The sequence below is a fragment of the Nerophis ophidion genome, linkage group LG05 (genome assembly GCF_033978795.1).
Source record: "Nerophis ophidion isolate RoL-2023_Sa linkage group LG05, RoL_Noph_v1.0, whole genome shotgun sequence".
Taxonomy (NCBI): Eukaryota; Metazoa; Chordata; class Actinopteri; order Syngnathiformes; family Syngnathidae; genus Nerophis; species Nerophis ophidion.
This window is the reverse complement of record NC_084615.1, coordinates 48,368,103-48,393,337: the sequence shown is the minus strand read 5'-3', so window position 1 is coordinate 48,393,337 and position 25,235 is coordinate 48,368,103. Positions and strand designations below refer to the sequence as shown.

Sequence of the window (25,235 nt, the reverse complement as noted above, 5' to 3'; positions counted from 1 at the left end):
CACAACAATCAAAAAGCTCATTATATTTTATAACACTTCTATTACTTTCAACACTCTACTAGTACGGTTTGTTTGATCAAGTGTGAACGCAATCATCTGGACCGTGGTGTTGACCAAAAAAGCGGGCCAAGAACACTCAAGAGATGAACCTCGGAATGCTTGCCAAAAAACTCTGGTGCAGTTTGGTTCACTTAAACTCAAACGTAAACTCTACCCGCACAAGTGTTAAAAAGACAGAATGCAGATATTACAACTACGGTACTGTATGTCATTCTTTTGTAAAACAGTGACCTGCGATGTCCTTTATGCCAGCTAAGACATTGAAGCATTTGGAGTTTTTTTGCAAAGATTTGACCCAACTTTGACAAAGATTACAACTGTACTGCATTACAAAACTGCAAATATATAGTAGGGTACTAGAGACCGAAATGCATGTTTATCAACAGAGATAAACAAGCTATGATATGCAATATTCTCTGAGGATTAGAAAAACGGGACTACAGACAGACTATTGAGATGCGATCATTTCAAGCCTTTGTTCTGAAGTTTCTACTTCGGTTCCTTTCTGCTGAGGGTCTGACTGGCTAATACATATATGGATGTATACTAAAATTCATCACTGTTGCCCTTTACAGTTAATATAATTTTAATGAAAGATATGTTCCAGTACTTATCTACAAAAATGGCAGAGACAACGTTTTCGTCAGCGTGAGGGAGTGGGATGTGGACAAAGAACCAACATTTCATGTTATGTAAACAATAATTAACTGTTTTAAATGTACATAAAATAACCCATTTAAACTTTAAATGTATATGCTGTAATCTCTGTTATTACAGGTTGCTTATTAACGTAAATTGAATAATTCACTCCCATATTAATGTTGTCAATAAATAGTACTAATAGGCCTATCCTATTTATTTACTTCTATGAAAATAAAAAATAATTTGGGGTCTTACATTGTATTTGTATGTGAAGTACATGCACCTATCCTTCAGCAGGAAAATGTACTTTGTTGCAAAATTATGATTACCTTCTGTTTTGCCTGAAAGCCCAGTTTGAAACTTGCTCTTATAATCTTCCATATTGACAGCCACATTCATTCATTCATTCATTCATTCGAGCATTTTTTTTTTTCTTGCATCTTACTTGTTGCTAAAAAAACAAAAACCGCAGCCTTCTTTTCAGAAAAGAGATGGTCCACGTGCAACTGCTGCTCACATTTGCCCCCCAATGTTGACTCACACTGAGTACTACAGCGCTTCTTGGCATGATTTTTCTCTTAATAGTCTGATTAGCAAGATGTCAAACTTACATGCAAACATGATATTGGTGCTGACAAACAGAACAGCCAGTAAGCCACGCCCCTCAGCCTCGGTGGACACACTCTGAAATCACATCATGTAGCCATCGTAGTATATGCTGTCTGCCAACCTCCTCCCCCTCTGCTGTGCCGAGACTATTAGCTGAACCTTTGTGCGTCATTCCTTCATGTTATTTCATGCTAATCCACCTGCTCTGATGCCTATAAAATAAATGCGTCCGTGTTTACTTTGAATTTTTTTTTTAAACAGGACTGGGTCAGAATGGGTCAGTAAGAAATTGGATTAGTTGTGAAACTTAGACAAAAAAGACAACATTTTTGCAACATTACTACTTTGTCTGAAGAAAAATACAAACAAAAAGGCAAGATTAAGTATTATTGTCAATATCATCTAAGAACACCAGTGTGCATTGAGATAAATGCTGGTAAATGCAGCTTTTCTAAAGCAGCATTGTAAAAGGTGTACCTAATGCTCTGGACAGTAAATGTATATATTGTTTACAAAGTTTATTTTCAACCATGTCTAAAAAAAAGATATTGGTGATGTTTGTCTTTGTGTAATTGAAAGTGTAAATTATCAAATGATAATTTATGATACTTTTGGAGAGTGTGGGGCATGGAGGATTTCATTTGCAATCTAAAGGAAATGCCTCCACATATGAACGGTTTACAGACGTACTCAGAAAGCGAGTTATAAATGTGAGCGTGGAACAAAATTTACACAAGACTTACACTACAATATATCTAATACATATAATCTAGACCACAAGAAAGTGTCTCAAATGTAGATTACAACCATCATAGTTCCCTTTAAAAGTATACTTTAAAAGCTTTTGGCAAAACCTAAGCAAGTAACTGAAATGAAATGGGAAAATAAAATCCATATTAAACCCAGCAGACACCATTTATATTTAAGTTAGATCATGGAATATGTCACAAAAGCAGCCCAAACCAGGCCTTACTTTATGAATATGTTCTTCACTGTGTAGCCTTTGATCACATGATCATGAATCGAGCAGCACAAGTTATTGATGAACAATCAAACACTTGTGGAATTACTCATTGAGTATAATCAAAGCAGTATAACGATGTAATGTGTTGTGCTCGTCTTACTTCAACCTCGCAGGTGAAGTCCGACCCATCCAGCAGGGTCACGTGGCACACCACCAGTTTCATCTTGTTCTTCCTCACCAAACGGAGCGGTGACTGGAAAATGGAAGTTTGGCTTTGGCCTCTGTCCTTTTCTACCTCCTTCTTGTCTTCCTCCTTCTCAGCTACTTCTTGAGTCTCCTCTGTGCTCTCGAGACTTTTTTGGGCGCTTTCCTCCACTTTTTCTTCCCCGGCGGGCTGTTGTAGCACAAAGAAAACAGTTGGATGAGAGTCTTCTCAGCACTGTGTCTGTGTTGGCTTCTAGAATGGTGCGGGTGTTTGTTTTCGGTTCGCTGGCTGAGAAGTTGATGTCATACTAGGGTGGGCCTGGGTGGCTTATTGTGACCACTGGATAAAACACAAGAGTCTGAGTGGGTGTCTCGTCCAGCAAAATATGCTGTTTATAACTTTTCATCTGCACAAAGACCAATCTGTATTCATACCTTTCCCTTATACGCTGGTTTCACTTGTGATTTTTCACTGAACCTGTTGCAAAATGCACACCATAAAGTAATAATCGGAGGTACTCAAAGCCACAAAAAGTATTGTTTTTACGCTTGAATACAGTACAGGGCACATGAAATAAGAAAATCCTGTTAACCTAAAAGGGTTGTAGGATGTTCCTTGGCAGATATCAAATCTTGCAATGCAGCTAATAAACCCCAGTCTATTTAGTTAGCAGAAGAGCTTTATCCATCATTCAGCACCAAAGTGAAGTGCTGGGTTCACATTCAGGCATTGGTATTTACACAAATGCATACTTAAACAATTACATGACTTTCTTTTCTTTTCTTATCTTTAGTGCGTTTATTAAGCCCTGTCAAGTGCTTGCTCATGTGACTTCCAGTAGAATCACTTTAAAATGGAACAGGGGTCGGACCAGACAACCTCAGTTTCTTCCAACTCCTTTTGGACAATTAATCATTTGAGCAAAAATGTAAATGTGTGCTTGTGAATTTTCAGAATGTTCAAGGTGAAAATGTTATTTAATGTAAAAAGTAATAGCAAAGGTAATTTATTTGTTTCCAACATGCTTAACAAAGCTCAACGTGTCCAGAAAGGAGTAGGTAAATGCAAAACATATTTATAAATTAATACTAAAGTTTATAAATATACGTTTTAGCCTTTTTATTAGTTTATTTAATAACAAATGACATGGTGACATCATGTTACCACTCCTGAAAGAATATCAAGAACAATATTGTTCATGTACTTTAACTGCTCTTTTTTGGGGGAATTTTTCCTATCGTTCACAATCACTATGAGAGAGAAGACAAGTGTTTTTTTGCATTCTAACTTGTAAAAATAGTCTCGTTCTAGGTAGTTAGCAATGCAGCTAAAGGGAGAAATCAATTATACCGCTAAATCACATCAAAAATGCATTCAAAACCCGTCACCAATGCTTCTTTTAAGTTCCGTAACCTGTATAATAACCAACCGGGTTGGGGAGGAGACTCTGCCCCAAGTGGAGGAGTTTAAGTACCTCGGAGTCTTGTTCACGAGTGAGGGAAGAGTGGATCATGAGATCAACAGGCGGATCGGTGCAGCGTCTTCAGTAATGCGGACGTTGTATCGATCTGTTGTGGTGAAGGAGCTGAGCCGGAAGGCAAAGCTCTCAATTCACCGGTCGATCTACGTTCCCATCCTCACTTATGGTCATGAGCTTTAGGTTGTGATCGAAAGGACAAGATCACGGGTACAAGCGGCCTAAATGAGTTTCCTCCGCCGGGTGGCGGGGCTCTCCCTTAGAGATAGGATGAGAAGATCTGCCATCTGGGAGGAGCTCAAAGTAAAGCCGCTGCTTCTCCACACCGAGAGGAGCCGGATGAGGTGGTTCGGGCATCTGGTCAGGATGCCACCCAAATGCCTCCCTAGGGAGTTGTTTAGGGCACGTCCAACCGATAGGAGGCCACAGGGAAGACCCATGACACGACGGGAAGACTAAGTCTCCCGGCTGGCCTGGGAACGCTTCGGGATCCCCCAGGAAGATCTGGACGAAGTGGCTGGGGAGAGGAAAGTCTGGGCTTCCCTGCTTAGGCTGCTGCCCCCACGACCCGACCTCGAATAAGCGGAATAAGATGGATGGATGGATGGATGGTATAATAACCAAACTGTAGCGACATTGTTATTGTAAGAGCAAACACTCAGTATTTGATTAATTGATTGAAAATTTTTTTAAGTAGATTGCACAGTACAGTATATTCCGTACAATTGACCACTACAATTGACCACTTTTTAAGGAGCGCCGTAAGTGGCTGATCCGTTGGCGGTCTTGTCTTGTCCCTCACTGTAACGTATGTCTGTTCTTAGCGGGACTGTGCCGAAAATTAAATTTTGTTGTACTTGTGCAATGACAATAAAGATATGCCTCCGCTTGGGATGGTTTCCTGCTGGCTCCGCTGTGAACGGGACTCTCGCTGCTGTGTTGGATCCGCTTTGGACTGGACTCTCGCGACTGTGTTGGATCCATTGTGGATTGAACTTTCACAGTATCATGTTAGACCCGCTCGACATCCATTGCTTTCCTCCTCTCTAAGGTTCTCATAGTCATCATTGTCACCGACGTCCCACTGGGTCATTATTGTCACCGATGTCCCACTGGGTGTGAGTTTTCCTTGCCCTTATGTGGGCCTACCGAGGATGTCGTGGTGGTCTGTGCAGCCCTTTGAGACACTAGTGATTTAGGGCTATATAAGTAAACATTGATTGATTGATTGATCTATCCTATCCTAAATAGTAACACACGAATAAGTGTTTCAACTTGTTTAAGTCGGGGTCCACATATATCAATTCATGGTATGTGCCCATGCACTAAATTAGTCTGACTTCTCAAATAGTTCGGCTCTATATAAGCCTCCTACAGCCCATGGAAACACCTTAATCCGATATTGTCCAGTTTTTGAAAAGTCAGACTAATACACCTGGACTATACGATTGGAAATCAGATCTCTCGAGGAGGTAGAATGTGTGGCAGGAGAGGACCCTTAGTATTATACAGGGAGACTGTTCATTTGCATCATAAATTAAAAGAACAAAAATTTTGAAATGCATCCATAGTAGAAAAAAAGAAACAACGTTTTTGAAGTAAGTGTAGAATTCTGGCTTAATTCAGACTCCCGAACAAAATACGGATGAGATGAAATAGAATGAAGCAGGTATATTAAAACCGTACACAGACCTCTTCACGCTGCATTTGTGCATACCAACTGATTCATTTTCCGCACATTGGGCAAGATAGTCCAGAACAATAGCAACCTTCCTCTGGAAATCAGTCAGGGCACGTATGGTCGTTTCCTTCTAATCTAAAACTCCTTACATCAATCAAAGCCTTTTAGATGAACTTTAAGATATTCAAAAGTTTTGTTTCCATGATTTTGGTTCAAAATTTCCTACAAAAAAACTATTCCGTCGATCTTTCATTGCATCCACCCTGCATCCGCCTAGATACATTCTTGGTAGTAGCATCATGTTCGTAGCGCAATCCAAGATCATTTCTTGATGCTGTTTGCTTTTTAACATTAGAATAGCCATTAGAAACATATTATTTGTAATATGTCCCGATATTACAACGGACATCAGTTAAAATAAGTTGTAAGCATCGGCAAATGGCTAGTGTGACATCATAGGTCAACGGGAAAAGGAATTCATTTAACCGAGCTCAAAGGAAATAGTGCCCCCCCCCCACCCCTTAACTCCGTGTATGGAAGGCACCTGGTCTATGACCAATAATCGCAATAGAGAGAGTGCTTGGACACTTGGACTTCACACATAGGTGTGAAAATCAACAACAAATCAAAACAACTGAGAATTCAGACTAGTTCAGTGCCTGGAAACGTAGTGACTGAGGAACTATCTTTCTAGCGTGGTAACACATTGGCGTGCTTTGATATTAGCCGTAAAAGCTAACTACGGCAGGAGATAAGCTGGCTTCTACGTCAGCACAAAACGCGTTTGAGTTCGCAATGCACAACATAATGTAATAGTACACCAATTTGTACTAACTGAAAAACATCAACAATCATATTGCAGTATTTGTAAATTATTAGCCCACATTTATTGTTTTGTTTGTACATATGCTGTGTGTCATGATACACATGTCATGCTGTGTGTAGCATGTTCAATATAAAGTGTGACTCACTCGATGGACAGTTGTCTCTTTGGTCCAGATGGCTGGGGACATTTGTTCGGGTTTATTTGGGGTAAGCACGCCATTTATGTCGAAGGTTTCTCACTTAACCCAAAAGGTTGATTTTTTTTATTGCCCTCATGTGGGATCTGAGCCGAGGATGTCGTTGTGGCTTGTGCAGCCCTTTGAGACACGTGTGATTAAGGGCTATATAAATACATTTTGATTGATTGATTGAAATAGCGTATCTTCAAATTCAGCATTTGCAGTTTCGAGTCGATTTCACCTCACTCTATGGGCTTCCATCTGCGCCGATGTTTCACCCTCTACTTTGTACTGGCTTCTAGAAGCAGCAGTTTATCCTTCGTTCATTCAGCTTCAAAAAGATAAGGTTGTGAATCCTCATTGAAGCCACGTAAATAAGACCATCCACAAAACTGCACATTGTTAAGATACGGTCCATAAGCAGCTTGAAAACGGTCTGTGAAACATAATCTATGCAAAATTTATACCAAAGTACCACCATTATATGTTATGTAGAACAAAAGGAAGTGTTTTAAAATTAGAAAAAAAACATCATAATATGACCCCTTTAAAATCGCACAGATTTATTAGTCTCCAATTTGTGTGAGGAAAAAAAAGTTCAGCTACACAGACACACTAAATATTTTGTTTTTTAATAGATAGGAGCAATATCAGAAAAATATTTCCATTAGTGTTTTTAAATGATCATGTGCTAAAAAAAAATGTTTTAATTTTTTTTTCAAACACTGAATAAAAATTGTAACTTGAAAATGTTAAATTACGATTTTAAAGACCAAATGGTAAAGAATATTTTTATATTACACAGTATTACTATTTTATGTGTATCGAGGATCTTTACCTCTGTGTCAGCGCTGGCGTTGGAATGGGACTCGGATTCTTTTTTCTTCACTTGCTCCTTCTCTTCCACCTCCTCTGCGTGACCGTTGACTTCAGGGACTTGCGCCTCCTCTTGAGTCCCCTTACTGACAGGTTGGTCCTCCTTGGTTGGGGAGGTCTAAACAACACACCATTTAGAGATTGGAGCCAAGGTGACAACAATACATAAGTGTCTTGTTTAGAGAACACAAAATAGACATGGGTGTGCACCTGGCTTTGAGACTTCTGCTTCTTAAACCATGTTGGCAAATAGCGAGTAATTCCTTTGCCCTCTTTCTCCTTCTCCGTTTCACCCTCCTCTACCACTTCCTTGGTGTCCTCTGTGGCCTTCTTTGATTGGTCGAGCCGGGCAGCTGACTTTTCCTCCGCGTTCTCCTTCACCTCCGTCTCGGAGCCTGCCTCTGTTGTCATGGCGACACGTTAAACCTGAGGAGGAACAGGCGAGTGGTTAATGAAGAGTAAGGTTTTGTAAAAAAAAAAAAATACAAATATATATATATAAAACACAATACACACATTTAGAATGTTTTTATAACATATTTAATACTGTAAATTGTTACTATACCATACGAAAAAAATGTTCTACTTTTTTGTAATCAAGGGGAAAATAGTTCTGATTTTTATTTAATTTCAATGCATTATCGATAAAAACAGCGATCAGATTAGTCTGCTGTCATATTTGCTTGGTTATCACAAAGAGTACTGACATCAAGATGATTTTATTACAGCACTCTACCTCAGTTTTTTTTTATTTCAAATGAGAAACCTAATTTTCTGGCATGCAAATGGTTTTGACAGAGCACAAGGCAGGAAGAAACCAACCACTCAGGGCACGGCTCAACAGCGAAAAGGGTAACACACCTTCATTGGTTTTACCCCGCAGCTGTGGCTAACACACAGACAAGCGCGCGTGCATGCACACACACATCAACCTAAATATCTTTGGCAGTACTATGTGCTGTGAAACAGACACATTTGGACAGTCTGCACACAAGCTGACTTTGATTGATTGATTAATTGATTGATTGATACTTTTATTAGTAGATTGCACAGTTCAGTACATACTCCGTACAATTGACCACTAAATGGTAACACCCGAATAAGTTTTTCAACTTGTTTAAGTCGGGGTCCACGTTAATCAATTCATGGTAAAGACCATGACGTCTTTAAAGGGCGTAGAGGACCGGGGGCATCTACCTGAAACTCTGCATGTTTTGTCTTTATTATATCGTGTGTGTGTGTGTGTGTGTGTGTGTGTGTGTGTGTGTGTGTGTGTGTGTGTGTGTGTGTGTGTGTGTGGAAACAAACAGCTTCAAGGCCGTGGATTAAAGCATGACTCACTTCATATTAGGCCATTATTATAATCATCATCATCGTCCACTGTCTGTTCAAGTGTTCTCAGCCTAACCCTGCCTTACCAATCGCTGGCACTCTATTTACACCATATGTACTGTATACTTCTTGTTTCCATTCTTACTCTTATTCGGCAAGTCCACCATTACTATGAAAAGCCACACCAGTAGGATTAGTACAGGCATAAAAAAAACGAATAAAAATGGCTCCTCATGCATGATTTGCTAATGAGGCAAGGATGGATTGAATGAAGGAATTAATGGAGGGAGAGGTGCATCTGTGTGTTTGTGTAAGCATGACGTGTGCAGTTGCGTCGATAAAAACAACCACAAGACAAATATTATTTTAGAGTAATAAAATAAAACAACATGCAATTAACAGTGCGTGTGCATAAAAGGGACACTCCTTTTTGCTAATAAAATGTTACACCTGACCCCCTAAACATCTATTTTACAGAATGCACAGAACAATTTACTCATAGAAGTGAAGCTAATTAAATAATGGAAGTATGCTTTTACTGAGGCAGAGGCACTTATGGTTTCACAGTAAGTGTCTGTCAGGCTGCAGATTGTATTATTATCAGCCTTGAATTGAGCTATTATGGCAGGGGTCTGGAACCTTTTTGGCTGAGGGAGCCATACAAGCCAAATATTCTTAAAAGTATTTCCGTGAGAGCGATATCATTTTTTTTTTTTTTTTACACTGAATACAACTATATGCATGCATTTTTAAGAAAGAACAACATTTTTAGAGTATAATAAGTCTCTTATTCTTTTTAATAACATTGTTATTTTCAGGGTAACCAAAAATTAATAAAATACTTCTTACCATTAATGCGACTTTTTGAACAGGTGCGGTAGAAACCGGATGGATGGATGAAAATGCATGAGAATGTTTTATATTTTGAACGTTATTTTTGACACTGTGATTACCAGGGGAATTATTCATTACTTATCGTGTTAAGCAATGTCAGCTAAGATTTTTCTGAGAGCCAGGTGCAGTCATCAAAAGAGCCACATCTGGCTCTAGAGCCATAGATTCCCTACCCCTGTATTACGGGAACGACCCTCACCAACCACAACATTACAGTTTATACACCTGTCAAATATACTGTAACGAGATCCAAATAAGAGCACTTGTCACCATTTAAGATTATATAAAATGCACAATATAAGTGTTTCCATATTTTCTTTTTTCTACATGTATTTAATCATGGCAGCCTGCCACAAATAAATATGGATTGCCAAAAGAAGATTTGGCGCTAGGTGCTCGTCCTCGCTCACTAACACATTATGATGGAAATGTAAGTTAAAGTATGTTACACTTGGTGTGGTGAAATTTGTCCTCTGCATTTGACCCATCCCCTTGTTCCAACCCCTGGGAGGTGAGGGGAGCAGTAGTGGCTACATCCGGGAATCATTTTTGGTGATTTAACCCCCAATTCCAACCCTTGATGCTGTGTGCCAAGCAGAGAAGTAATGGGTCCCATTTTTCAGCCAAGGTTTGAACTCACAAATTACCGATTTCAGGACAGAAACTCTAACCATTAGGCCACTGAGTAGGTCTGCCAATAGATGTAGCTTGTCGTTACAACTTTATATAACAGATGTCATTGGAACTCTTCTTAACACAGCTGATAAACACCTGGTCTGCCATGAAAAAAGAAGTCGTGGCTGGAGGGATGAGTCGTTTAAACTCCCCCCGCCACAAATTAATGGCAGCACTTTGGAAAATGCTAGATACTTTCTAGTTACGTATACTGTTACTTTCTAGTTATACTGTTTCTTTTAGTAATAACGCTTTTGATCGACATCTTTTTGCAAGTTGTACAGTAGATTAATACCACTTTAGCCTTGCCTTGGAATGTAACAGTAAACGGTATAATGATAAAACTCTGTGAAATTCCAGACGGTTTGTAATACCGTTTAAATTCTTAATTACCCCAAAACCGGCATTTATCAATGCATTTTAGGTAACACTGCTTACTTCCTGAAAACAGAAGCGCGGCAGCGCAGGCGCATGCGTACCAGCGCAATTAAGTTTGAGAAAACATGACGGCAACTACACAGACTTGGCCTTGAAATATTCCCTTCGAGTAAACCAAGCCGATTGCTTCGTTTCATTTCATTTCACTCGCTTCTACTTCCGTGAAATCTTGGCGTGCGTTTAAGAGTACACTGCTGTTATTAGACAGGTGTGGACAATAGAGACAATGGAGACAGACGCATTTGTCCTACTTGGAGGGGAAAAATATTTGATGTTGTGGTTTAATTTTGAAAGTGCAACGTAACGTCCTTCCCTCCGCGGCTGGGACTAAGAGTTACCATGCAATGGCGGGCCTAGGGGGTGGCACACCACCCCTAGAATCTCAATCCAGGTGCCACACCACTTAGAGGTAGAACAATTTGAAGCAATGTTTTTCGAACTGTGATACAGGGTGTACCCCGCCTTCCACCCGAATGCAGCTGAGATAGGCTCCAGCACCCACCGCGACCCAAAAAGGGACAAGCGGTAGAAAATGGATGGGTGGATGGATACGTGTACCGCTTCGGCTTCATCTAGTGGTACACCAGACAATTGCTTAATTCAGGAATTATAGCCATAGATTGCCCCAAGTTTATTTTTTAAAACATGAATTGATACATTTTAATCTTTAGAATGCAGGAACAACTGGTGCGTGCCACAGCAATTATTGTTGACCAAGAACAGTATGGAAAAAAAATTCTGCACATACACAATATATAAGTAATCATTTGGACAACTTTTCCAACTCATGGTCCAATTAATCAAAAACCAACACGGAACGTTAAAACATGTGATACAAAGATACACAACTTGCCCACTGAAATATGTGGACATTATAAAAAATGTCTAAGAGTACCAAAAGACACCCATTTAACCCATTTTAAGCTATATGGGTAATATGCAAAACACTACCCACACTAAGTTCGACATGTTTGAATCATTTTAGTTGCGTGAGGAGGGATATCAATAAAAAAATGGATGGATAGATGGATATTTCAGATGAATTGCAAAACTTTAAGGAGCTTGTCAGGAGAGTAAACAAGGTGGGAATGGTTCACATACACTTAATAATCAATGATTTATCGATTTACTACTTATTGTAGTGCCAGGCAATCTCATCTGGCGCGCATATATTAGCGGGCAATATTAATCGGTGGATTCCGCATGCATATTTTTGAGTGGCGACCAATCTTGTCTGGCGCGCAGTGCCTGCACATATTGGCGGGCAATCTTAATCGGAGCGCAAATATCAAGGTGGTGGTGGTGGACATTCTTTTTTGACTGATGATGACCAATGATTAACAGCTATGTTCCAGATGTCCGTGGTTGTTCACTAAACAGAAGTCATTTTAGTTACAATATTTTTTTTACACTTGCGTGTTTTAAGTGTTTGCCTGCCAACACAAACACAGGCGGATTCATCTGTTTTTAATGTTATTTCAGTCCCACATCTTTTGTTAGTCCACCGTAATTCTAATTACACACAGTACAGGTAATTTATTACCCTTAAAGTTACAGTGTAATATTTTTAGTTGTTCTGTTGCCATGCAAAGCCCTAACCACGACCCATCAGGAGTAAGAGTGAAGTTTCTTGCTCAAGGACACATGGACGTGACTGGAATGGAAGGAAACGGGGATCGAACCAGGAACCCTCAGGTTGACGAACCACGCCGTCAACGTTGCATTTCATGATTTAACTTTGCGTCTACTGCCACGTTTGTTGTTGTTGCACGTGCCATGAACGAGTAGCGTGTTTTTCCCCGTGTCTATCAAGGGGAAGGCGTGGTGCTGTTGGGAGAGTGGCTGTGCCAGCAACCTGAGGATTCCTGGTTCAATCCCCACCTTCCGTTGTGTCCTTGAGAAAGATACTTCACTATTGCTCTTGATGGGCCCTGGTTAGCGCCTTGCATGGCAGCTCCCACCATCAGTGTGTGAATGTGTGTGTGAATGGGTGAATGTGGAAATAGTGTCAGAGCGCTTTGAGTTCCTTCAAATGGTAGAAAAGCGCTATACAAGTATAACCCAAAATATAAATATAGATGTCAACATTGTGTATGTGGTAAAAGATTTATTCATAATTGTTGCCTTTGGTAAAAGCTTAACTATTTTAGGTTTTGCTGACATTTACTTTATTTTATTTAGATTCGCCGAATTGGTGCTTTTTGAAACACTCGTAGCAAACATCTGTTTAAGAAATACAAACAATATCAAGGTAATACTTAAATGTGAAACAATAACCGTTAACAGTATATCAAACAAACCTTTAACAAAGTGATCACTGCAAACTCATGCATTCTTCGACTCTGCTCCCTTGGACTGGAGTGTGAGCTGCATGCTTTTCTAGTCGTCGTTTCGTAAAATCGTGCATTCTTGCACCCTTTTTGATTACCTCTTGAGGAACTCGAAATAAACGTTTATCCTTTTTAAAGTTTGAACGATACATGCAGCCAAAAACAATAAATGTTTTTCTTTGAGAAAGGCTAAATGGGTCCAACTACTCATTGAGAACAGAGCTAGCTTGAACACCACGAATATCTAATGAGTGGGACATGAGCCCGACATGACCTCATTAAAATACAAGCAATACAAGCTAAAAGGTTTTGTTATCTCATCAATTGAACAAAGGCTGTCAGTGAGGCACAAAGACGGTGTATTACTGTAGATGTGAGAGGTATCATCAATCAAAGTTTACTTATATAGCCCTTAATCACAAACGTCTCAAAGGGCTGCACAAGCCACAATGACAGCCTGAGCTCAGAGCTCATATCAGGGCAAGCAAAACTCAACGCAATGGGAACAATTGAGAAACCTTGGAAGGGATCGCAAATGTGGGACTGCCCCTTGGGTGACCGGTGTTTATATCACTCCTGTATCACTCCTGTTTATTTTTGTTGGCCAAACTGTTGCACTGAACCACAAGGTGCAGTTGAAAAAGATTAAAGCTTGTGTATTTGACTTTATCTTCATTAGCCAAATTGCTTTGTGTTTTATATTGATATCAAAAACGGAAACACCATGATTTTTTTACATTACTCGTGGAGTTTTTTTCATTTCACGAAGTTATTACTTTAAAAACTATTCATGTGACATATCATTGTGTTAATATTTTATGGTGTATAGTTAATTCCTGTATGACAAATTTCTGCTGAAACTCTTTAAGTATCAGTAAAGTGTAAACACAAGTTGCCTCTATATTGAAGCTATTATCATATGTGTCAGGTTTGTCACTGACAGTTTAGTTATTTTTTGTTTTTTCCTCTGTTTTTATTTCCTGTCAGCGCTCTTATTTTGGTCATTTCCTGCTTCTGTCCCAGAGCGCTGTTTCCCCTCAGCTGCGGCTGATTGGCACCTGGCCACACCTGGTGTCAATCAGCCGGCTGCTATTTAAACCTGCTTTGTCCTCCAGTCAGTGCTGGAGTATTGTTGCTACTATCTGTCATCACTACCTGTCATGCTAATACTTGTCGATGTCATTGTCTACTACTTGTCGTTGTTTACGGTAAGCTGTTCCTGATAGTTCCTAATAGCTATTTACAGTTTGCTGTCTCCTAGCTCTTTTGTTTCGTGTTTTTCTGTTAGCTAGATCTTGTTAGCCATTAGCTGTTTCCAGTTTTTATGTTTGCTGGTTCCTGTTTTCAGTTTGGCTATTCCTAGTTCCTGGTTTGTGTTTTACATGTATTTTAAACATTAAATTATGTTTTCCCGCACAAAGCTTGCCTTCTCTGCATCTTGGGGTCCGTCACCTACAGACTGGGACAATATGTACTGTTTCTGATTTATAACACTAAAATACTTCCAAAGTTTGCAAACAAATGGATATGATCAAAATAGTATCAACCTCACAAAGATTCCCAAGGCATTTTGAGAAATAATGAGGAATCCAGTCAGGTGATCTAATGGCATCGCGCTCGGAACCACACAGCTCTTCCACATCAACAACAATGCTAATCAAGCATACTTTGTGAGAGCCAATAACTATTACTTTTGGAAAAATGATGATCCGGGCTTTATATTTTTGAACCAGAACACAAAAAGAATGAGCACTAAATTTTAGAAGTCGAGTGATGGATGCAGTTTCATTGTGATACTATAGCATCCGCAGGATTGCTGGGTGCTAAACAAACAAACTAACCATAACAAACCAAAATAAAACAAAACCTTACTATAATATTTCCACTCTCGTTGGGATGCAGACCGATGGGACGCTCACATAATTCCATTTAAATGAAGAATCAATCACAATCCTAAAAGTGTTAAAATAAAGGTCCTGCAGAAAGCGTTTTAGGGGTCTATTTTGCCATTTCGAAAACGTGAAAAATCTACCAGCCTGCCTGTCCATGGCCACATTTGTCTACTACCAGGTGAGAAATGCATGCATGTTATTTAAAAAGTAATTTTAGCGAGTTTGAGACAAAACAAAAGCAGCCATCTACTCAGTGTGTGAACAATAGCAACGTGAGCAAGCATTTGAAGTTAAAGTGCCAATGATTGTCACAGCTCACTGCTATCGTTGCGTGGCCAAAATATTCTGTCTGCGATGGCGCTTAATATAGCAATAACATTCATTTTTGGTTAATTTTCAGGTCATGACATTTAAATAGAGCATAGTTAGTGCTTTCTGGATGTTTTTAGAGAGTATAATGAGCGCAACTGAGGACCCTCAATCTGTTGACTTAATTGTTAGCTAATTATTTACGATTTTGAATGCATAAAAAAAAAACTAGTATGTGTTCCTGTGTTACATAAGGATTGTGAATGAAAAACACCGCATCCCTTCCCAATTTTTGCGTAGTTCCAGAATGACTGATCTGAAAACAAGGTCAGAGTGCAGCAGCGTGACTGCCGTGATGTCAATCCTAAGGTATTCGGAGCGGAATATTCAAAATGGCTGACTGAATTTGTGGCCTTTTATTATGTCTAAACTGTGTTTTCACATCATTTGCAGATTGTAAATACATTTAGATATGGTTTAATGGATACAATGAAACATAAATAAGTATAAAAAGTCAACTTGTTTTTCCACTCCACTGGTACTTTAATGGATCTGCCTCGATACAGAAAGTACACACACTTGCTCCCACTTGAAAATACAAGGACCTTGTTCTTGCTCCCTCATAACTTTCTAACACAACAACACTCTCTTTCCTCTTCTACAGCATAGTTTCTCTTTTCTTTCCCGGTTCTACTAAATCTCTGCTACACTCATCTCTCTTCACACAATCCCGCTCTTCCGGGGGCCTCTTTCCAATTCCCCTCCAATCGGCCACTCGCATTATCTCACCCCATACTTCCCCTGTTCACTCGTCTTCCCACAGTCCATATAAACAATGGTGGTGACACTATTACGGTATGTGTACAGACGCACGGTGAAAGTTTTATAGCAGTGCAATTGTTGAATTACTGTAAATTCTATTCTTGTGCAGGATTAGCCACAACTGATACAGTGGGTGTGCATGCATGTGTATGTGTGTGGTTTTTTTGGGGGCTGGGGGAGCTGGGGGGGGGGGATTGTTGACCGACCACCGTCCAATGGCATACGACACCATGGATGTCAAGCGTTTAAGGTTGCATAACGCAGCATCTGCTTGTGGTGCAGTGCAAACGATCCAAACATTTCACAGCCAATTAGCACTGCTAATGTTAATGAGTAAATGTTGCATAGATCAGTTTGAACTGTTTTAGCTTGCAATGACAACTCAAGATTTGGTTGAATAATAATTGGACAAATATAAAGAATAATTTATATTATTGCTTGTGAATCGATATTGCTAGAATTGAAAATATATAAAATTGTTTATTTTACCCAATCCTAATATGTTTAAGTTACCACAGAGCAGGCTGACTCGCACAGTTTTATTCACCTGCAGTATTATTTATAACATTTAACATATATAATATTACCAGAACAAGGGGTGCATAATAATTATCAGGCTGATATGTGCATCTTTCCAGGATGCACCATTTTGTGGCTGGTCGTGTTTACATGTCTCCATCCCTTCAGCCATGTTGTAGCCTTTAGCGCTTCCATATGGAGTTTACTGACAGATATATAAGTTAGAACTATATGATACTTGGGCTTCACAGTGGAATAGGAGTTAGTGAGTCTGCCTCACAATACGAAGGTCCTGAGTAGTCTGGGGCTCAAGCCCGGGCTCGGTATCTTTCTGTGTGGAGTTTGCATGTCCTCCCCGTGAATGCGTGGGTTCCCTCCGGGTACTCCGGCTTCCTCCCACTTCCAAAGACATGCACCTGGGGATAGGTTGATTGGCAAAACTAAATTGGCCCTATTGTGTGAATGTGACTGTGAATGTTGTCTGTCTATCTGTGTTGGCCCTGCGATGAGGCGGCAACTTGTCCAGGGTGTACACCGCCTTCCACCCGATTGTAGCTGAGATAGGCACCAGCGCCCCCCGCGACCCCAAAGGGAACAAGCGGTAGAAAATGGTGTGAGAAACAGGCTTGAGTCAGGTGCTGGTGTGAAAACCAGGTTTGGACTAGGGCTAGGAATCGGACTAGCTACAGGTGCTAGCCGTGGTGCAGCTAGCCGTGGTGCAGCTAGCTGTGGTGCAGGTGGAGGTGGCCGCGGCTGGCCGGAGCACCTGTGGAGGAGGACGCGCAGGAGGTTGTGACTTAGCGGGCCGGAAAACCGGTGGAGGAGGTCTAGCGGGTGGTTTCGGCTTGATAGGCCGGAAAACCGGTGGAGGAGGTCGAGGAGGAGGTTGTGGTTTAACGGGCCAAAAAACAGGTAAAGGTGGCCTACTTGGAGGTTGCGGCTTGGCTGGGCGCAGCTGTGTTACCTCAGTAGCACACAAGGAACTAAGGCAAACATTGGCAGACTATAATACAAAAATGGAACAAAACACAAATATGGAATGATCCGAGCAGCGGATCATTACAGTTACATCCCTATTTACCACATATGAAGATATCTGCTGACGACTCTAGCAACAAATACGTCACTACCTACTCAAATGCCTAACGGTTCGTTTTGAGCAAGTATGAAGGAAGACAAAATTGTTTTATAAATATCTCTTCCATGCCCCCATGGTTTGATATGACATTTGTGGGATCTATGTTGGCAACAGGCAACGGGTAAGAAAACTTGGTTATAGGACCTCTTTAAGACTTCAGTGTTCTATATATTCAATATAAAGTAGTTAACATAATTTTGAACTTGTAAAAAGGTTTAACTTTGAATCATTGTATTTAATGTTTATAAACAGTTTTACAATGGTGAAAGTTTTATATTTCCATTTCCTTCATTTCCTGTATGGATTGTGAGAATGCGATGGCCCTTAATAGGTTCCGTTGTGTCTCTGACATATCCAAGATGATTATAAAAGACTTCTCATCGTTACGTCTACAGAAGAAAGAGTAAGTCCTTAAGGTTGTTTTAAAGTGGTGAGCTTATAACTTGTGACAAGATTTTAACAATAACAAAGCTGCTAACAGGACATGAAAAGATCAAAAGAGGAGCTAAATCCATACTTGCATCCGTTATCACCAGTTCTTACCTACTGTTGCTTCCTTCGTTGTCTACTCTGGTCTTTCTAACGTATTTCCTCTTGCCCTATTCTCCTTTCCTTCCTTTACTTTCCAACCAAAAAACCCTGCGCCCTAAAAGATGTCATTGCCATTTTCCTTTTCTCCATCCGATCGGCTCTGTTCCTCCGAGCTGTGCACCCTACTCCCATGGGACTTTCACCCTTGGAAACGAGGGCGGAAAATGACAGATATAGAGAGGGGAGCCTGGAGAGAGGCTTCGAGGGGGAGAGAGAGCAAAGGAGCGCACGGTGAGCGCAACAACACTACTGTTTTGCTTGTTATTTTCAAACTATATTAAAAAAAGTTGCAAATCTAGAATGTTTCCCCACTTTTTTGTCAAGAATGGCGTTTTGCACAAAGCAAATTTCTCTGTCAATAATGTATGCAAATGTAAGAGCTGAGTCTCTATCATTTTGTATGGTTAAAAATGTCATAAATAATTGTTTTTACTTTAATAAAACATAATAAAGCGCCTACGAAGCTGTTCAGTTCTGTGGACTCATCATACTTTAAATGCTGCCATCTTGTGGAGTTGATAAATGGCGGCGGTTGGCTACAGCTACAGCTGTTATTGCCAATGCTGCTAATTACAGATCATGACAGTGACTCATGGCTTTTGTTGACAACACACACCCGACAACTACATCGGACTAATTAAATGAATAGAACATTTAGAGTAGTTTATTTTGACGTGATCATTTACGAGCACAATGTACCACATTAATCTGTGAAGCAGGAGTGTCCTAAATCCAATATCAACACAAAATGAAGTATGGAATTGTAGCAGCCTCCATGTAAAATGTGTTATCATACCCCCCAATTCAAGCGGTCCTGCAGTGTGTTTACTTGTGCAAAGTTGGACAGCTAGTTAACATCTTAATGTCCTGCAATAAGCACACAAGATTGGTCTTTCCTGTATTTTAGTCAAGCCATTTACAAAAGTTAAACATGGTAGGTAGCAGCTGCACAACAGCTAAGCACACACTAGCACACAAGCTTGCCATACACGCAATAGGTGTCTTTGATTGAAAAATATTGCAGTCTAAAACAGCACATTTTTGAATATAATCAAGTATCAAATATTTATAGTTGCATATTACTTACACATACAAAGTATTCAAGGCAGAAACATATTAGAAGAAAGTATCTGCAAACAAACGAGTCTGCGTCCTTTAATGTACTTTATGAGCTTAACTTCTTGGATTATTGGTGCTTATTATAAAATTTACTGCGTCATGAATTATTGTGATCACTAGGTGTCCCCATAAAAAAAGGTTACCACTCCACTTAATTTTAAAGACAGCATAAATTCCAGACGGTTAATAATAAATAGGTTCGATTTTTTTTTTTTATACCTACCATCATTCTCTATTAAACTAATTTTACTTGATCAAACCTTTTCTTACATTCCACATTACAAAATGATAAAAGTGCGTGTGATTCCTGCTGATATTGTAGATAATCATTATCATTATCAAGGCGCGAATGTCGGCATCAATGTTAAAAAATTGTATTGGGACACCAGTAAAGTGAACTGTTAAAAGGTGTTCACCAAATTACGCACAAATTAAACTGTATCATTTGATTGGCATTGGACATAAGAGAAAAACTTGAGAGCATTACATAAGGCAGCATGTTTTTGGCTCACGTTGACGTCATGACACCGTAATTTTGCACTAAACCCAAATAAAACTGTCTTGCCAACAAATAACATTCTCCCTCTCACACAGTTACACAACCTGCCATATACACTGACTTGGATATATTAACATTGTATATCATTTGATCTTGAAAGTGCTAGATTGAACAGTTTTATGATCTTCACCAAAGTTCCACCAAATTACAAATCACAAGAAAGTGAAACACTACAACTCACATATGTATTACTTTATGGCCGCCTGTCTCAGTTTAAGGAGTCATCATGGCAAAAACTTCCTGCACGTATATATATTTTGTTATGAGAGACATTAGTGAGCGTGACAGCTATTGAACAAGATAATAAAGACAGTTCATGGATTATATTAATTGGTGTTTTGTTCATCCTCTGACAATGACAAATCCTAATATTATTAAAGACACGTGTATACTAACCCATCCACACGCTCCTATTCAGTATATGGAGGGACAGTGTTTGGGGCAAAGAAGAGTGGGCTGGGGCGGTCATGCTTCCATGGCAACAGCATTCACGGACACCAACAATAAATCCCCATGGAGACAAGAGATTACCGCCGCAAAAATAAAGATTATTGAGTCAGCGTAGAAGTGACAAAAGAGATTACGGCCATGCCTAAATGGTTTTGGACCACGGCAGATTTGAAACTGGACTGGATGTGCAAGAGGTGCTCCTTTCCCCCTCTTTTACATCCCACTTGCCAAACAATAGTTTTGATGTAAAAAGAAATGTTTGTGTACAACGTACAAAATGAAACAAATTAATCAACTGTTTAATGTGTTTTAAATAAAATCTTGTGTTATTGTGTTGAATTTGAACTTATCACACATTTATGGTGTGAAAACATGTCTCATGTTCTGTCACACTACACACTGATCCGCAAACTATAGGATTACATAAAGGATAATCTGTGTGTGTGTGTCTGTGTTTCGGTCTGTCTGCGTGTCTGATTGTCTTTAACCTTACTGTGTGCCACATCTCTTGCCAGACATTTCCTTTGTTTTTTTGTGTTGAGTCATTACTTCACTTGTTGTGGTATTACTGCATATGGCATAAAATGCTGCTTGCATACCCATCTGTTTGTCACCAGCAGAATAAAACTCTGCACAAACCCTAATCATTTTCTGCATATGTGGTGCCTCATACCAACCTTAGGAAGTTTTACATTTGATATTGTTTATCGTTACATCCCTGATCACTCCTTGTAATTAACATATGATAATGTCACATTTAGGAAACAAAGGAAATCCATAGAAAGACTCCTGAACAAACCAAGAAAGTCAAACCCGCTTAAATAAAAGACATGTCATCTAATCACTGCAATCGCTCCTCCCACCATGGACGATACGTACAGAAGAGAATTGTAAAGCGCTTATTAACAGAAGTTACATGCCATACTGTAAATAAGATAATTGAGGCTATTTAGTTTTTTAACGAAAGCACAAAAAAGGAACAGACATGCACTATAAAAATGCATCCTTCAACGCTTGTGTGTTCCTCTGGAATGATACTCTATAGCAGGGGTCTCAGACACGCGGCCCGCGGGCCAATTGCGACCCGCGAAATGTTATTTTGCGGCCCGCACCTTGGTATGTAAATTTAGTGTTAGCGTGGCCTGCGAGTTTTATATGAATGGCGCTTGACAGCGTCTTATTTGCTATAATTACCAACCCTCCCAAATTTTCCGGGAGACTCCGGAATTTCAAGGCAATCATTCAAGGGTAATCATTCCCGTGAACATCTGTCAGTTTTCACCCGAACAACAATGTTCAATGAGTGCCGTGTTGACACTGCCTTAGTTAGTACATCTTGTACTAACAGTGTACTATTTCAAACATTTCTATATTTGGCTTTTATGAACACAAGTCATAGCATCCACCTTTTCATCAAACATACAGCATAAAGTCTCAGCCACATGTTCTGTAAGGTTTCTGCAAACACGTGTCAGTGACTACAAGCATACTTACAGGTCACACTGACGGTGGCTGTATAAAAAAGTATATCACTGTTACAAATATGCGCCACACTGTGAACCCACACCAAACAAGAATGACAAACACATTTCGGGAAAACATCCGCACTGCAACACAACATAAACACAACAGAAGAAATACCCAGAATCCCATGTAGCCTTGACTCTTCCGGGCTACCACCAAACCCCGCTTCTCAACTCTGCTCCCCTCCACCATCCCCCCTGCGTCCGTGGAGGTGGAGAGTTAGGGCTCTAAGGTGTTCTGGGTATTTGTTCTGTTGTGTTTATGTTGTGGTACATTGCGGATGTTCTCCCAAAATGTGTTTGTCATTCTTGTTTGGTGTGTGTTCACAGTGTGGCGCATATTTGTAACAGTGATAAACTTGTTATACGGCCACCCTCAGTGTGACCTGTATGGCTGTGGATCGAGTATGTCTTGCAGTCACTCACGTGTGTCAACCAAAGTGTTTTACTGTATATAACCAGGCCGGCACGCTGTTAATATGATGTTAAGTCGATAGCGATGACATGTAGAAAATGCGGTAAAGGCAGCGCTAGCACGGAACTCTTATGGTATTGTTAACTGATGTAAATCAGGACTAATAATTTGACAATGCTTACCCCGGGAAATTGTCGGGAGATGCACTTAAATTGGAGTGTCTCCTGGAAAAATGGGGAGATTTGACTAGTATATTGATTGGGTGGGTACGCCGTTCGAAGAAGGTGAAACCATTAAACGTGCATGTTAGAATTTTTAAGTAAGCTTTTCTTGCGGCCCAACCTCACCCAGTGTCTGCATCCAGTGACCCCAAGGCAAATTGAGTTTGAGACCCCTGCTCTATAGAGTCCTGCGTCGCTTATTTTAGAAGGCTCTCTCTCGCTGTGTGACTGAGAATAATGCTCAGCTCATATCTGCTATTGTTGTCTCTTAAATTGTGAAAATGTGCCAGCGACTGTGAGTGAGGATGATGGGCGGGTCCCAGAAGGAGACAGACTTTACAGAGAGGTATTGAAAATTAACAAATATTAGCCACGTGGTGGAAGAGAGACAGCAAAACTTGTGACTACAGCCGACCCACTTTCAAGTCTCTCTTGCCAGGAGCGAAGGGTGTGGTGTTGCTATCTAAACCTCCATCCCGTAGAGGGTGAGGACAACAGGTATCACACATAATGACTTGGCTTAATGAGGGTGAGGAAACAAGATACAGATGTCAAGATGAATGTACACGATGTCTGTCTCAAAGTTAGTGCTGGACGATAATGGCATAACAATCACAATTATTTTTGATTGATATTGAAGTCACAATTAATAACACGATTATTAAATAATTTGAAAACAGATGTATTTATTGTACCACCAAAACTCAACTTTAAATAGAATTTAAAAGAACGGGTATGAATTAGTAACACATCTTTCTGTTTTCATTCTTTTAAATTCAGTTTTTACCTTATTTTTGTTTACTTATTTTGCCACCATAGAGTGTGTGCATTTTGTGACATTGCTAAAATGTAATAAAATGCAAAAATCCTCACATTTATTGGGGCAATACATTTGTGGACAATTTCACCAATATTTTTAAGGGGAACTGCACTTTTTTTTGGAATGTTGCGATCGTCCACAATCATTAGGAAAGACAAGAGGACAGATGTAATTTGTTTTAATGCATCCGAGATAGTAAATAAATGTCATCAAAAGTCGCTTACAATGGGGCCTACGGGAGCCGCACCATTCTGCTGATAAAGCCCTTAAAAATATTCAAACACCTCCATTAAAATTTTATATACATGATGTAAGTATATATGTCATGTAATAACAGGCACATTCATAGTAACATATGATATTGACGTATTTGGATCCTTTTAAGCATACGCGGCACATTTTAAAAAACGCATCACGACGTTGGCTTTTTTCCCCCGCTATTTGGCCATTCGGGACATGGGACAAGAAAGAGCTAACATGCAATTGTAAATAAACAAAACTGTTAAATAACTACCGTAAATTAATCACATGCTGGTGTTAATACGTATGGCCATGTTCAAAGTTCACAAAGGCTTCTAAGTATACCGTGCGTAAAAGATTATTGACGAAGAATGAGAAGTGTTGTGTGTGAGAGAAAAAGACGTGTGCGCACGAGAAAGAATATGTGTCGGAATCAAACCTTAAACTAGCACAAAATTGACAATAAAAGTTGAAAACAGTGTCGTACTTTGTGACTTCTTCTGGGTGCAACAACACAATACGCTGAAAAACGACAAATACAGTAATTATTTTAGAGCGCATGGAGAAATTAAGTACACAATATCAGTTGTCATGCAATCGTTTAATCACTGTTGCTTTATTTCATACAATAATTTGTGCATTTCAAGCACAAAGTCTGCTCGCCTGTGTTCATGAACCCTCCTCGGCAAAAAACGACCAATCACAGCTCTGCATTCTGCGTCGCCGGCAACGCAAACCTAGGATTTTTGGGAGCTGCATGCGGGAGACTACGCAGGGGAAGGGGGACGACGGTGTCGCCTACGCAAGCTACGCGACGCAAGAGTATACACCAGGTTTAAGTGGATTATGTCAACATTAGCACACAAGCTTGTGTTCATGGTATGTCACTAATACTTGGTTACTATTGAAGTCACAGAATGCTTTTTTACACCACTTCCGACTTTAAAATGATAACTTACACATAGTTACAATCACATTTTTAATTGATGCACTAAGTCTCTGATATCAATTAAGTCACTTTGGGAGGGTCACTTAGGAGTGACCCTATCTAAGGAGAGCTGGACAGAGATTTTAAGTAGACCTCATAAGTCTTGTATTTGTGCGAAACATAGCCTTATTCAATGCAAGCTCAAGCATCATACTTATTATACCAAGGTCCAGCTGGCTAAATTGTATGACGGAATATCGGTATTATGTGATCAGTGTCAACAGTCTCTAGCTAACTTACCACATATGTTTTGGCTTTGTCCATTCCTGTGCAATTATTTGACTGAAATGTTTCATACTTTGTCTTTGATAATTGGCGAAAATACTGAATCGAAACCTCTAGGCAGATTTTTTGGGGTGGCCCTTCTGTCATCTTCTTTTAGCAAATGCAAAAATAACTGTAGCATTTACTACTCTCTTGGCTGGAAGGCTCATTGTACTAA

The 25,235-nt window shown here is 39.8% G+C and overlaps 1 protein-coding gene across 14 annotated transcripts in view; it reads right to left on the bottom strand.

Moving 5' to 3' along the window:
• Window positions 1-25,235, bottom strand: part of epb41l2 (erythrocyte membrane protein band 4.1 like 2) — a 99,332-nt gene that overhangs the window by 57,204 nt on the left and 16,893 nt on the right. For 13 of the 14 annotated variants that reach the window (XM_061901218.1, XM_061901215.1, XM_061901221.1 and 10 more), the window contains exons 2-4: window positions 7,729-7,944; window positions 7,481-7,636; window positions 2,436-2,669 (exon numbers count right to left, since the gene is read on the bottom strand). In XM_061901218.1, coding sequence (XP_061757202.1) covers window positions 2,436-2,669; window positions 7,481-7,636; window positions 7,729-7,929 — 591 coding nt within the window. In that variant the 5' untranslated portion in view covers window positions 7,930-7,944. Of the gene's footprint in view, window positions 1-2,435; window positions 2,670-7,480; window positions 7,637-7,728; window positions 7,945-18,410; window positions 18,611-25,235 lie in introns of those variants that run through there. The other variant, XM_061901216.1, reaches the window with a different exon arrangement.